This window comes from Dromaius novaehollandiae, chromosome 1 (genome assembly GCF_036370855.1).
Source record: "Dromaius novaehollandiae isolate bDroNov1 chromosome 1, bDroNov1.hap1, whole genome shotgun sequence".
Classification (NCBI taxonomy): Eukaryota; Metazoa; Chordata; class Aves; order Casuariiformes; family Dromaiidae; genus Dromaius; species Dromaius novaehollandiae.
This window is the reverse complement of record NC_088098.1, coordinates 87,069,736-87,083,463: the sequence shown is the minus strand read 5'-3', so window position 1 is coordinate 87,083,463 and position 13,728 is coordinate 87,069,736. Positions and strand designations below refer to the sequence as shown.

At 40.0% G+C, this 13,728-nt stretch overlaps 2 protein-coding genes across 5 annotated transcripts in view; one reads left to right on the top strand and one right to left on the bottom strand.

The window, feature by feature from the left end:
* Window positions 1–2,881, top strand: part of LOC112990861 (rap1 GTPase-activating protein 1-like) — a 65,616-nt gene extending 62,735 nt beyond the window's left edge. For both annotated transcript variants that reach the window (XM_064518926.1, XM_064518940.1), the window contains one exon: window positions 2,737–2,881. In XM_064518926.1, the coding sequence (XP_064374996.1) occupies window positions 2,737–2,870 (134 nt within the window). In that variant the 3' untranslated portion in view covers window positions 2,871–2,881. The remainder of the gene's footprint in view (window positions 1–2,736) is intronic.
* A 3,136-nt stretch (window positions 2,882–6,017) lies between these two features.
* On the bottom strand, window positions 6,018–12,874 carry GSTK1 (glutathione S-transferase kappa 1). Of its 3 annotated transcripts, XM_026112882.2 has the most exons (8): window positions 12,737–12,874; window positions 11,950–12,031; window positions 11,002–11,130; window positions 10,548–10,648; window positions 10,086–10,121; window positions 8,393–8,509; window positions 7,780–7,873; window positions 6,018–6,513 (listed from the first exon to the last, which is right to left on the bottom strand). In XM_026112882.2, exons 1-8 carry the CDS (start codon window positions 12,806–12,808, stop codon window positions 6,464–6,466), a joined length of 681 nt encoding a protein of 226 aa, XP_025968667.1. In that variant the 5' UTR covers window positions 12,809–12,874; the 3' UTR covers window positions 6,018–6,463. The 3 variants fall into 3 exon arrangements, with proteins under 3 accessions (XP_025968667.1, XP_025968668.1, XP_064375047.1); XM_026112883.2 differs by lacking the exon at window positions 10,086–10,121; XM_064518977.1 differs by lacking the exon at window positions 6,018–6,513 and having other exon boundaries at window positions 7,776–7,873; window positions 10,018–10,121.
* Between the last annotated feature and the right edge of the window lie 854 nt (window positions 12,875–13,728).

Genomic DNA, 13,728 nt, shown 5'->3' with positions numbered 1-13,728 from the left:
GCAGAGATGTTTTCTTAAAAAATGTATGTGAAGATACACAAACAAATATGTAGATTTGTACCTGGGCTTCTGACTTATGCTGGAAGAGCCATGGTTAAAGGCGATAAACATTGCAGATATTGTTCTAACTAGATGGAATCAACTCACCTAATCAAGAGACTATAGAAAAGTAGTCTTGAGTGCCATTTGTAGATTGCAGTAATAAGGCTTGGTGATCTCACCATCTGCAATATTTAGAATGTTTCTCTGGCAATAGATGAAGGTGCAGAAAGGAAGGAAAAGAAAGGTCATTGTGAATGTGAGGTACATGAGACAGCAGTGTTGAGCCTCCACTTTCTGAGGACTCACTGAGGCCTTTTCTAGAAATTCTGACAGTTCTTTAGCTGGAGAGTCATGGGATTAAGAGCAATTATTTGTGCTAAATATAATAGGAAGAAAACTGGTGATGGTACATTTATTTTGATTTCTGCAGATATGAAGAAGTTTCCTATCTTTATACTACAGCCAGTCCTGATAGAAGACTAATCACTAAAAGGTCAAGCATGGCATTACAAATTAACATCCCTAGACAAAATTACACTATGAACATTACATAATGAACATTAGTAATTTCAATTAATCTGTGCAACAGGAGGAACTATAATCACCCCTAACCAAGCAAAACAAACTGAGGAAGTTAACTGAGGAGCTAAGCTAAACTGAAACCCCCCCAAAATTTTGAATCATGGAGAGGCATCTAGGTATTTTAGTTTTGTCCTTTAGTGAAGTATACAGCAACAGTTCAGCCACAGTTAATGTACTGTGTAAAATCAGACGAAACGCATTTTTATGAAGAAACCTAAGATAGTTTGGATGCCCACTGTAAGTCTGGATCTTACTCTGAGTAGTTCTGGAATTCCTGAATTTGATTCAGGCGTGCAGTCTTGGATACTGCAATTTGCGATTCAGATTCAGAGAGCAAAGTTACAGAGAACAAAAAAAAATAAGAACGGTGTATGGTCATTGTGCTGCCAAAGCCAGATAAAGACATAGAAAACTGCAGTAAGCCATTGCCAAGTAAGCCATTGCAAAAACTGTTTTCTGAGTTGGCTCTAAAGTACTGACGTGTCTCATATACCAGTGCATATCAAATAAGGCAGAGGTGGCTTTCCCCTGCAGCTTGTAGGCCAGGAAATAAATTCAGCTGTAATCCTCATTATCACTTTCATTATGTCATTCCTAGCTTAGTTAATATGCATACAGTTGTTTTAGATGTGTTTTTATTCAGTTACTTGGTCTATTAGTTACTCATTACCTACAAGCCTATATCATAATTAAATTTCTAAGTACAGGAGCCAGGATCGGATGAACTTACAAATGGATCAGAACCCTGGTAGTGCAGATTCCTGTTGTTTAAAGCTACTGTTCAGCGACAAATGGCCGTAATTTACCCGTTTTGTTTTTTAATGCTTTAGAGTTTTGAATTACATCATGAAGCTGGGAGAGGGGGAAAGTCTACCTTTGAAAAACTGCTGAAGCACTTTCTCTCATCTGTCCCCTAACAAATATTGGTATGATCATGTAATGTTCAAAAAGAAGAGATTCCTTTCAAGAACATCTTGGCTTACCATATCTGCAGTAGCAGGAATCCCTCATTAACTAAATTTTACAGCCTCCTTAGCTTTCCTGATTGAATGGTGGATAGCTGTGCTATCAGTCATGCTTATCTGCTTCTTCTGCCCCTTTAGCACGTTCAACAGTAACAGCTCTTCAACTTCACCTCTGCTGATCTTTCTCTCTTTGATTTGAAGAAAAGAGAAATAATACAGATTTACTGTTGCATTACAGCTCTGCATGAAACTCCCAGAAACTGTATCATTTATGAAATGATAATATTTAATACTCTTAAACCACCTTTAGTGCATAGGATGGAGAGTCACCTAGGAATAAACCAGAATCATGCAAGGAAGACCATTATCTGAAGAACATCATACTAATTTCTTGTGGAATGTGTATGGTGAATACAAGCAGATGGTTACAGAAAGCAAAAGAATGGTTTAACTTTTTGAAGTCTGCAAGACGTTTCATCCCCGTTTCTGCCACAGTGTTGATGGGTGATGCTAGGCAAATTCCTTAAACACTGGGCTAGATGTGGGAGTCTTAGGAGAGGGGACAGAGTGAGGAGAGGGAAGAGAAATAGTGTGAGATCATAAGATTAAATTCTGCTTGATAAAATAAATTCATAAGGATAAGGCATTCAGATTGCACAGACATTCAGTAATGGCATTTCTTAGCTTGATTGCATGATACAGCAGGAAGCTGCTGTATTATTTTAAATTAGGTTTTGTATGTAACAGTAGACTGATAGAGAAATTGAAGAAGGGACTGATGGAAACGTTTGGGAAAGTTTGAGAATGTCTTCATTAATTGTTAGACAGCTATAGCTTCTTTAGGTAAGAGGTTATTGGCAGAGCAGCTGTGGAATTGAAACACAGTCTGGAACTAGTGGCCAAATTCAGTAATTTTTAGTATTAAATGAAAGATCGGTAGTTGCTTTGTGTTTCAGGTTGGAAAGATAAGCAGCTCAAGATAGCATTAGTTGAGTTGGGTGTGGATAAACTCCATTGTCTTTAACATTTACTGTAATTGGATGAGCCACAGATCTGAGAAAACTTTGGGGTAAAAACAGCTATTTGTGCTGCTCTTGCGGTACTCCTCTGATTATCTCTTTATTGTTTTCTGCTTGTTTCCTTCCAGGAAGCAGGTTGCTTCCTTCCAGCAGTGTTGCTGGCTCCATCGAAAAAGGAAAAGGCAACAAAGCAAATGCTCAGCACCATGGTCCAGTAAGTGCTTTAATACAATGTCTTTCCTTCTCATTTGCACAGAGATAAGGATAGGAGAGAAAGAGAGGGACTTAATTTAGGAAGCTTTTCTTTCTCAGGGTTCGAGGGACAAGAAGGTGCTTGCAGGGGGAGGTTAAAGAACTGCCTCGTTCTGCAGGTCTCCATTTTGTGCTGTGTGTGAAAACCCCCATCGCCGGAGGATTGTTTCAGTGCATACTGGGTAAGAAGCACAGGTAACTGACATAGAGCTGTAGGCTAGTGGTTCAGGGTGGAAGTAGGCTTCTGGCCCATCATTAAAAGAACACTTAAAAAATACTCTACAGCTTCACAGTAAATACAGTTAATCCTATACCTTCTTCCCCAAATGAGCTTTCATGGCCAGCTGACTTTGGCCTGTTTAATCTACCTAAACTCTGTTTTTCATTGTTGCCTGCTCCCTCTCAGTGAACAGTATTCCTTCTGGAGAGACCTCTATCTGCAGTAATCTATACTCAGCTCTGCTCTCTTCTTTTTCTTCCATTGTTCTGTTTCCTTTACTCAGATGCCATCACTGTGTTCTCAGCACCTATCCTCTGCTTCCTGTTTCAGCTTTTTAGTGAACCACTGTCTTTTTTTGTTCATTTTCTGACTTTGTGCATATTTCTAAACTTGCTTGTATGCTTTCAGCCTAGCATCGGTGGGACCTACTTCTCCATGTCAGTTGCACAGCTTTTCTGGAAAGAGACCACATCTCCTGGAGAGGTCTGCAACAGGACAAAGGGGAACACATTCTCCAAGTTTGTTCCCTAGATTCTAAGTCCATTTTGCCTGCATCTTTGAGAGTTGTTTCTTTAGACTCAAAAAAATCCCTCTCCCTGCCCAGTATCCTCTCTGGCTTGACAGCAAAAGAGCATGCTACCTTGATATAAGTGATGTAAGGCTCTCAGGAACTAGTTTGCTATATAGCTAGATAGAGGAGGTATCTTTTTTTGGAAGAAATTAGGCTGTGTCCTAAATAGCTGCCAGTTCCTGTTAGTGCTTAGCACCTGCCTGTGTACCTGGTAAAAGAAGACACAACGGATTAGATCCTTAATGGTTTTTCAAATAATGCTCAGCCACCTGCTGACATTCAGCACAGCAAGATAAACAGTTGAATTCCTCATATAGTGCTGGCTGTTGGTGCCCCAGTGGACTGACATTGACAGATCAGAATGGGAAGCCAGGTAAGGAGGCTGGTAGTCAATGCTGAGACAACTTAAATGCCTGCTATGCCAGAGATCTGCATTGAGAATGACGGGATAGCTGCCAGCTAGCACTTCCTGGGGTAATCAGCAGGGTCTCTGCCAAGAGTTCATGCTCCTGATCAGCTCTCTACTGTAACACAGGAGTAAGGTTACCTGAAGAAGAAACTAGCTCAAATCTGTCTCCCAAACAGGCAAATTTTGCTGGCACTAAATACACAGCTGTAAGTTACGAGCTTAGCAGCAATGTGCATATTCACCAGCAGAACTGCAAAGGCTATAATCACTTAACAGTGGTTATCACAGGTAATAAGCAATGTAAGGAAAGAACTGAATTTTGATTTTGTTAATCTCAGTAGTGTATAAATAGTATTTTAGTACCTAAGGCTTTCAGCGTTTTCGTTTCCACTGATTTCAGATGGGTCTGAGGGCCATCAAGATCATTTTGAGAAGTATTTATCAGTCAGTATAATCCATCTCATTTGGCCCATCTGCCATTATCAACAAGTTCTGTCACAAAGGCAGGTGTTTTTTCAGTCAAGCTGGTTCAAAGGATAAAGTCTCATGAGATCCTGGTTTTGACCATGAGGTTTATTTGCTTTTTGCACTTTCCTTATCTTCGTACCACAGTTCATTACCTCCACAAATGTGCTTTCCAAACATTTCTGAGACTGTGCTGTAAATCAGGTCATAAGGGTGAGCTGGCTAAAATGTTATCTCCATAATTCAATTTCTATCACACCCTCAGAATCAGTCTTGGGGCTTAATTTGAGTAGCAGCAAATTTCAGGGAAAACAGTCAAAAAATTCTTGACATGACATCAAGGGATTCAAAGAAACTACTTACAGCATCCAAGCGCACAGAACTTCCCTGTCATTCTAACTCCTAATTGAATGTAGCCTCTTATACCTCACAAAGATTTCCTTAAATACCAGGCTGGATTTGCCCAGAGACTAATGGATGCATTGGTGGAAGTGAGAAGAGAGTTCTCAAATTATAGGATATTTCCTATAAAAGATGAAAGGGATGTAAGGAAGTCAGAAGAACATGTAGGAAATAGATTTTTTTTCTGCTGCTTTGTTCTAGGATTTGCAAGTAAGTGAGTGAGTGTGGAGATGCTTCACCTTAAAGCTGAGAAACTGCTAGTCCTTCTCCTTCCACCAGTGATGTGTCAAAGGCAGCCAGAAATCACTGAGAAATGAAACCTGGTACAAATTTGTTCAAGTGTATTAGTCCAGTTCAACCAATACAGGGCCAAGTTCAAGCTATTTCAGTGTGAACTAACTACTGTAACCAGAAAGTGAAAAATGAAGCCTTCTGGTTTTAATTTTATCATTTGCTTATCTTTCTCCGTACAGACTATATGATAGGAAATCCCTCACAGCCATATCCCAGAATTACCTTTGAACAGGAAGCAATTAGGCCATCCTTGAGAAAGGAATCCACAGTCTAGTTCAGTTGCCAACTAAATTTACATGGTATTCATCAGCGTCCTCCAAGAACATTACTGTAAATTTGGCATTAATGAAAGCCCCCATGCAAAGGCTGGGCCTGGTCCCTGAGAATGCATGGAGTTTGCCTCGCGTCAGTCATTGCAGTACAACATGTATATACTACTGTCCACGTGGGGGATAGTTGCTTCTTAAGTACTTGACGGGTTCTCAGATTCTTCTTTGGGATAGATTTGTCCCTCTTACAGTTTTCTCTTTAGTGTCCCCTCCAACTGTCATGTTACAGAGGAAGCATAAAAGTTAAAAGGAAGCATAAATGCCTTATTCCATGCTTGAAGTATGCATGTAATACCTTGGACTTAAAAGGAGAATGTGGCCAAGCTCTCTTAGGCTGTGTGTCTGTTTCTGAAGATAGGAATATGCGTAAAGATACAAGAAATCTCTACACAGTCAAAATAGTGCTGTAACAACAGTTAATCCTCATGCTTTCAGAGTAAGAGAAAACTAATCAAAAAGGAAGAATGTTTAATCTGTAAGAAATCTTTAATGTTCAACAAATCTGCTGAGAGAAAAGCAGCATACTGGTGTTTGTAAAGACCTGACCAGACAGGTAATATTGGCAAACCTCAAATTTCATCTTATTTGGAGATGAGACTGAGCTGTAAAATTAGAAGTTAAGGAAGAGAAAGCTATCTCTCCATAAATTGCATACATTCAAATGATCACCAGAGATTGACCATATTTGCATAAATACCATATCTCTGGGATGTTCTGTAAGGAAAACAATATTGCCGCTTATTTTTTTATATATGTATATATATGTGTATATATATACACACACACACACGTATACACACATACACACACACACACACATTTTTATATATGTATATACAATTTTTTATATGTATACACACACACATGACATACATATATATAAATTTTTTTTTCTCCTTCTATTTTCCCCCTTTCACATCTTGGGGCTTGGAAGTGAAGGAACTGGTCCCAGCCATTTTTCTCCTGCAAGACAAACCAGCACAAAAGAGGAAGTTAAAATTTAATACACAGAAGTGATTGGGCAGTCACATTTCTGCAGCAGGATGACTGTTCTTACTCCTCTTTTGAAGGGTAACTACTGATGATGGGATATAGATTTTTATCTTGTTTGACATTCTTCAGCCAAACTCCTAAATCTTTCTCTGTCCAGTCACAATTGGAACTGTACAGAAGAACTTTTTTCCTCTGTCACAGATAAGAGGTTCTGCAAGTCTGTTGCACTCCAGATGAGGAGGAAGCCAATTCTTTCTAGGATGCCTTTTCTGAAGGGCTGAGGGTGAGGAGGAGGGAAAGAGTGGAAGGTTGGGGAGTAAGATAGAGAAAGAAGAAGAAAATCTGTTTAAGTCCTTGCCCTGTTTGGAGTGGGGACTAGAAATCAGGTCATGACAGTTCAGTTAGGATTAGTGACTATGGTAAAGACTGTTGGGTAGTGAATCTCCCTCACTCCCATCTTCATCGAGAATATTTTTGTAGACCCATCCAGAAAAGAAAATAAGTCTCAAAAAAAACCCCTTCTGTGATTCCTACAACTAATTTTAATTTTCTGCTGAAACTTTTTAACAATGCATCAGAACTAGTTATGTTCATAACTCTTTCTCATGGCTGCTTTCCTAGTCTGCAAGTGCTGCCAAATCTGAGATCAACAGTCAAATTTCCTCTAACTCAAGTAACAGTGGGTGACTGAGTTGTATTAGTTATCACAACCCATCCACATTCTCTTAAAAATTAAAAACTTGGATTTTCTTAACAGAAAATGAAAACAAGTACCTATACATCCAAGAGAAAAGTCAGTGTAAGAATTGTGTAGTTATATAATTACAATTATGAACTGGGGACTTGTGATAATGCGCTTTTTATTAAGAAGGAACAGATTTAAGATGACAACGTTAAAGCCACAAATACAAGATTATCAGTCACAGTCTTAATCTGAGGCAAGATCTAATGCCAAGTATCAAATCGTTAATTTGAAAATAGCATGTAGAACACAAAGCCTTAAAACATACCAGTGGGAGTTCTCCACTCAAGTTACTACATGTCTGGAAGAGGACTACATCTTTGGTCACTGCAACTGTGTGACATTCCATTCAACAGTTTTACCCCACAAGAAGAATACTAAACATAATTCAATATTTAAGAGACATTAATAGTGTTTCATTTAACTCTATTCCATATTTCATTAAATGAAGGTAAAAACATGAAACTGAAAGTGAGGTTATTGAGTACACTCACCTATAACACTTCCTAGCAGCTCTAAACGATCAGAGCCGAAAAAGAGATGCTGTTCCCCATTATAATGTGCCACAACAGCAGGCATCCCAAATGCCTATCAACACCATGGAGATGAAATAAAGAACGTTACAATGAAAGAAATTTTTGTAGATACATGACCAATCCTCAGGAATAACAACCAAAAACATAGACTTTTTTCCTCCCCTTCCTTTCACCGTCTTCATTCTTAAACGCCAGTCTAATGTAGCCATTACACAGTAGAAGACTCTCCAAAGCCTGTGAGCCTCTTGTGACTGAGCAAAAACCCAACCTACTAAACCCACAACTTTATATCAAGTAGTGATAAACGGTGTCTCTCGGTAATGGTCCAGTAAGGGATAAGGCCTCCTGTCCTTGTCATCAAGCTGGAATGGGTCAGGGGGTCAACCCTACATTCCCAAATAACAATACAATAAACTAAGTAATAATGAGTTAGCTTTCACATGTTCAAAAAACAAAAGAGACTAAGAGAAATAGTCTACTTAGTGCTTTCTGATCATCACCCTCATCACCAGTATTCTTAACAGGGAAGGACTGCATAGCTGTGATCCCAAATGGCACTAAAGCATCTCACCCCAAATTTTATTGCATCCTCTGTTGTTTCTTTTAGACGGTTCTTCACTGCAGGGGATGAAACCATTTCAAGTAGCTTCTGGGCCTGCTCTGATGATAGCCCAGCCTGTCTTGCAACCTAAGAAGACATAATTAAGAATACTCTAAATATCTGAAATCCTACCATGGACTAATTAATTTAATATTCAGTGCTGATCACACAAAATCTATTACAAAAAAAAATACAGGTACTTTTGAAGTACCTCTTGTACAATTGTCTGGCTGTATTCCCAACCCATTCATCATTTATCAGCTCCTAGACAGAAAGCAGATGGAATATTTTACTCTTCCAACCCTCAAATCTGGACTTTTTGCAGGAGTTCTTAAATAGAAAAATAAAATAGTGAGTTTAACCTCTGTTCCAATAAGTTAGCACATAACTTAATAAAAAAAGTATTGTTCTGAAAAGGAAAATCAAGAGTCTTACAGTACTAGCCTGCCAAGACAAAAATGGACAGTAGGTATGTCAAATGTAGCCACAAAGGAAATATGAATGATGCTGCATGAAAGAGACTGTAACTCTTAAGAGGTTAAAGAGTTGCTGGTGCTACTGCTGTACTTCTTCACCTTCACTTGTGACACTATGCAACACCAGCAGTACAGGCATAAGATAAAGTGGCCAAAAGTAAGAGCTATAGAATTTACTGGGTCACATTTAAGTTACAAATACCTATTTTTAATAAAATATCCCACAAAGAATGTTAACTTCCATGCCATTTATGTGAATGACATCCCCCTTCCCTTTCTTTTTTAAACCATTTAAAGTATTCAACATGGACCAGTAATTCTGGATGTCCAAGTCTTTTTTCAGATTCCTTCTTTCTCAATCACTTTTCGTTCATTTAATACCCATATTTTCTTGTGCATTCTCCTCCTTCCATATCAGGGAGATCAGGACCTCTTTTTGGCTCTACTTGAATGGGAGACAAACAGGTATGGCACAGCACTAGAACAAAATGTTACATATGCTCGCCAGGCACAGTGTTTAAAACTACAGTATTCAGAGAGACATAATATCTGGCCATCGCTACTCCAGAGCAGAAGAAGGAGTATTTAGGAGGTTTGGGGCAGGATTGAAAGACCACACTGCTTCTATAGTAACTTATGAGAAGTTACTGCGGACTAAAAAAGGAGTAAAAAAGTAGCACATGCACACTAAGGAACTACATTAAATAAACAACATACCATTGTTCATCAGTGTTTAAAATAAATTCACCGCCAAAACTCAGATGAAGAGGCTGGGATCCCTTGCAGAGCTTTGGATGGTGTATTTCCACGAGAGGAAGGTCTAGTGCTTGTTGCAGGAGTGAATGAAGACAGAAACAAGCCAACAAGGAACTTCCTACCTCTCTCCTTCGATGAACATGGATGGATACTCATGGACTGCCAAGCATTGACTAAATTACAGAGATCTTTTTGAGTATGAAGTTTGTTTTTCTGAAGTTCCGCATGTCCTTGCCTTGTTCTTAAGGAATGATGGATTCAGAGGCTATGCAAGGACTTTCTGTGTATGTTTAAATATATCCTTCACGTGTTGCCTACTGAAGAGGCAAAATGCAAACAAGTACTATTACTGATCCAACCCACCAATAGAAATTTTTGTCCTTCCATCCTTTAACAAATAAATGCAGAAGCACTAACAAGGAGACACGTACAGCCAATATACTTGCCGGCTGATTGATATCTTCATGCTGGTGAAAGAAGAAATAAGTAATTCAAGACTTTAGAAAAAAAGCTTAGTTCTGGACTTGAAAGCAAATTTTCTAAGAAAATAGATATGGAAAGAATATTAGTTGATCCTGCTGGAGAAACTTTCTTAGAAAAGATTTTAAGTCACATAATTAGAAATATATTAAGTGCCTTCTGATATGAACTACTGGTTCACTCATCACACAAGACTCACCACACATACCTAACAGGAGAAACTGCAAATTAAGCTGACTGGAAGCTAGTTCTTTTCTTGTAATGGATCCCAAACCACTAAGATCTTAAGTTTTCTGCCACGACTTCATTAAAACCCTTTTCCTTTCTCTTGCTCACACTCCACATTTGAATGAAGTGGGGGCTGGAGGGGAGACAGACAAAGGAGCAAGAAGTTGACTTTGTAGGGTACTGACCTGCGACCAAAAACGTATCCAGAACTCTCTAGATACAGGTTCCAAGAACTGTGGTTGTGTCATATCAATGGCTGTGATAAAGCGCATGGCACCAAGACTGCCTGGGATTGGTGAGAAGACAGAGAAAGGTACTGAAACGAGGCACAGGATCAGCAAAAATGGATGAAGTCTGCAGAAATACTACCTAAGGACAGCACGATCTCCCCTGCAACAGTCCCCAAAAGGTAGAGCTTGTGTTGATTCACAGTATCTTCTACGCTAATACCACTCACAAGCATATTTGCCCAGTTCAGAAGTTCCCTTTATGATTAAAAATGCACAGGTTTCCTATTGCTCACAGACATAGGAAGAGGCCACAGAGAATTCACCTTTATCTTTACTGTGATGGAGAATTTGAACCAGAAGCACTACAGATGAAACACATATCACCAGCTGAGCTGCACCTCTTACTTACCTTTACCGAGGATACGTTGGAAGTCATCTGCTGAAATTTGTACAGGGACTTGGTAATACTTTCCCATCCTTTTTATATCTTTCAGCAAATATTCGGCACGCTTTGGCAACATTGCTGGAGGCTTGTTACCTTTCAAAAAAAGGTTCTGTGATAAGCAGGAGATTTCAGTTATATTATAACAACATTGGACAAAACAACACTGGATAGATTAGACATTTCTCAAACATATGCCTAAATAAGACTGCGATGTCATATTTATTTAGTGAAATATGCAAATTTTCCAAAGTTAATGCCATGGTTTGAACATAATTCATTTTGGTTTTGCAATGTGCAGATAAACACTTAATTAGCACAAGCAGTTTTAACTACAGTACAAAGTCCAGGTACTAAAGTACAATCCAGGCAGGGATTTATGTTGATTCAGACAGATGGCCTTCTAACTCTCCAGGTTTATTTACACACGTTTGTGTGTAATGAGACTTGTTAATTTTCTGATTTATGAGTTATAAATCTCAGTGATTCAGTTGTTCTAATAAGGTCACATGTACTATGTTATGACATACTTTGATCCCTCCTGCATCTTACACTGAAAGTGTTCCATAAATTAATTTTGGTTTGAAGGTAACAAAAAACTTTTAGAAAAAAATCACATATCAAACTACTATTATCCTCTTTTAGAGCTGAGGAACTTTGTCATGGACGGTATGTGCTGCAGACAGTATAAGCATTAGAGGCAGTATAGTTTTAACAGTGTGATATTCCTTGTAGCTGATTTCTCAACCACTGCTTAGCTCCACAATCCTATAATTAATGTTATTAGTGCCAAAACTGCATTTAAAGCTGGCTTTGCAGGGTCTGCACTCAATAAGATCCACTGAGAGCTCTTGCACAGCAGTGTTCTACTAGCGAAGTATCTCCCTACAGAGTTAACCTCTTCATAATGCCTACCAGTTGCTTGCATTATGCCACCAAGAAAAGCTGGACGAAAACGCAGATCAATGTTCCAGATGTGCTGGTACCGGCAGAGTACCTGCAACAAAGAAAAGTAAGGACAGATGGACGGTCTGAGATGTCTGTAGAGCTGCATGCAACCAGGAAATAAGCTAAGGCATGAAATAGACACTGCAAATAAAACCCTTTATTATCATACTGGTGATAGCACTAAAACTCCTTTCCTGGAGCCTGCCACAGAAATCTGATCTCAGAAAACTGAAAGGACCACACTTGTATTAGGACTACATAAGTCTGAGCAGGAGCAGAATAAGCAAAAGATCAGGCTCATGAGAGGACAATTACATTTGTTAAACACTAAAATATTCTCTAAAACAAAATGCTCATCAATAAATATCAAATAAGCACATGCCACGGTGCCATTTAGCTGAGTTAGGTGTCGCTGTTATCCCTGGCTTTCAGCACGTGAAGAAGACACCGAAAGACGTCACGAGCGAGTTAAAAATAAAATCTAAACTAAAAAAAATTAAATATTTGTAGGGGGAAAAAGCGCTAGATAAAGCGGCTCTGGAGTCACGGCACCCCGAGTCTGCCGGACGAGCTGCCCTTCAACCAACTCCAGAAGGAGAGCCAGACCGCAGGAAGCGGCTGCGCCCATCCCGACCGACCCCATCGCCCGCAGCTACGGCGGAAACGCGGCCGCGGAAAAGAGGGTGGCGGGGGACAACGGGGCGCCCCGCCCACAGCCCCCTTCCGCCCCCCTCCGCAGCGCCAAGCCCCTCACCTCGAAGCCGAGCCAGGAGTACGGCGACACCACATCGTAGAAGAGCTCCACGAGCGTCCGCGCCGCCGCCATCGCCCCTGCCGCCCCGCCCCCGCCGGAAGAGCAGGCACCACCTCCTCGCGCAGCCTGGGGCCCCGTGCCACCCATGCGCTGGGCCGCGCCCTGGCCCTGTCTCTCCCCCCTCCCTCCCTTCCCAAATTTGATAAGAATGTTCCGTCCTGGTAAATAAAGCTTTTGATGCTCTGGAAAAGTGGCAATCAATAAGTCAGGGCAAATGCTCTGCAGGCATGATACACGCTTCAGCAGCTCCTGGCAGCTCCCAGGCAGTGCTTTGTGTATTCCTGGTGGTGCATGTTCAGAATGCTCTGTTATGGTGGTAGTTACTGTTAAAGGAGTTATGTGTCCTCTCCCCCAGAAGCATATCCTTTTCTTCTCTTAGGAAGCTTGCTTCAGGAAGTTGGAATTTCATCTCTGCCTCTTGCATTGTGCTTACTTCTTATCTTCAGATTTTCATTCTGAGTGTTAGTAGTGTTTCTCTGAAATTTTTGTCCTTTCTCCATGCTCATTCTGCAGAGTTAGTTCAGAGTATTCCTTTTGGCAGATTGTGTGCAATCACATCTTGAACCACTTAGCTGATACAAATCTTTGCTAAGGATCATTCTGGTGTAGGCCTTTCCTTTGTTGGCAGGATACAAGCTCAGGAGAGGACTGGGTAGTGGAAAAGGCTGAAAACAGTGACCTTGGAGGGAAATACGAGTTTTAATGGGTGTGCTTCTGACATTTTACGGGTGTGGAAATAACTTCCTCGTTTCTTCTTTCAGTTGTTTTCTGGAAAAGATTTTTACTATGTTTTACTATGTTTTTGAAAATAAACAACATCTTGTCAAGGTATACTTGTCTTGTCATCTATTTCTCATTATACTGAAATGATTCCACAAGCCAGCAAATCCTAGTTATCCACAAAGGTTGAGAGAGGCAGCTTGATCTTCCTT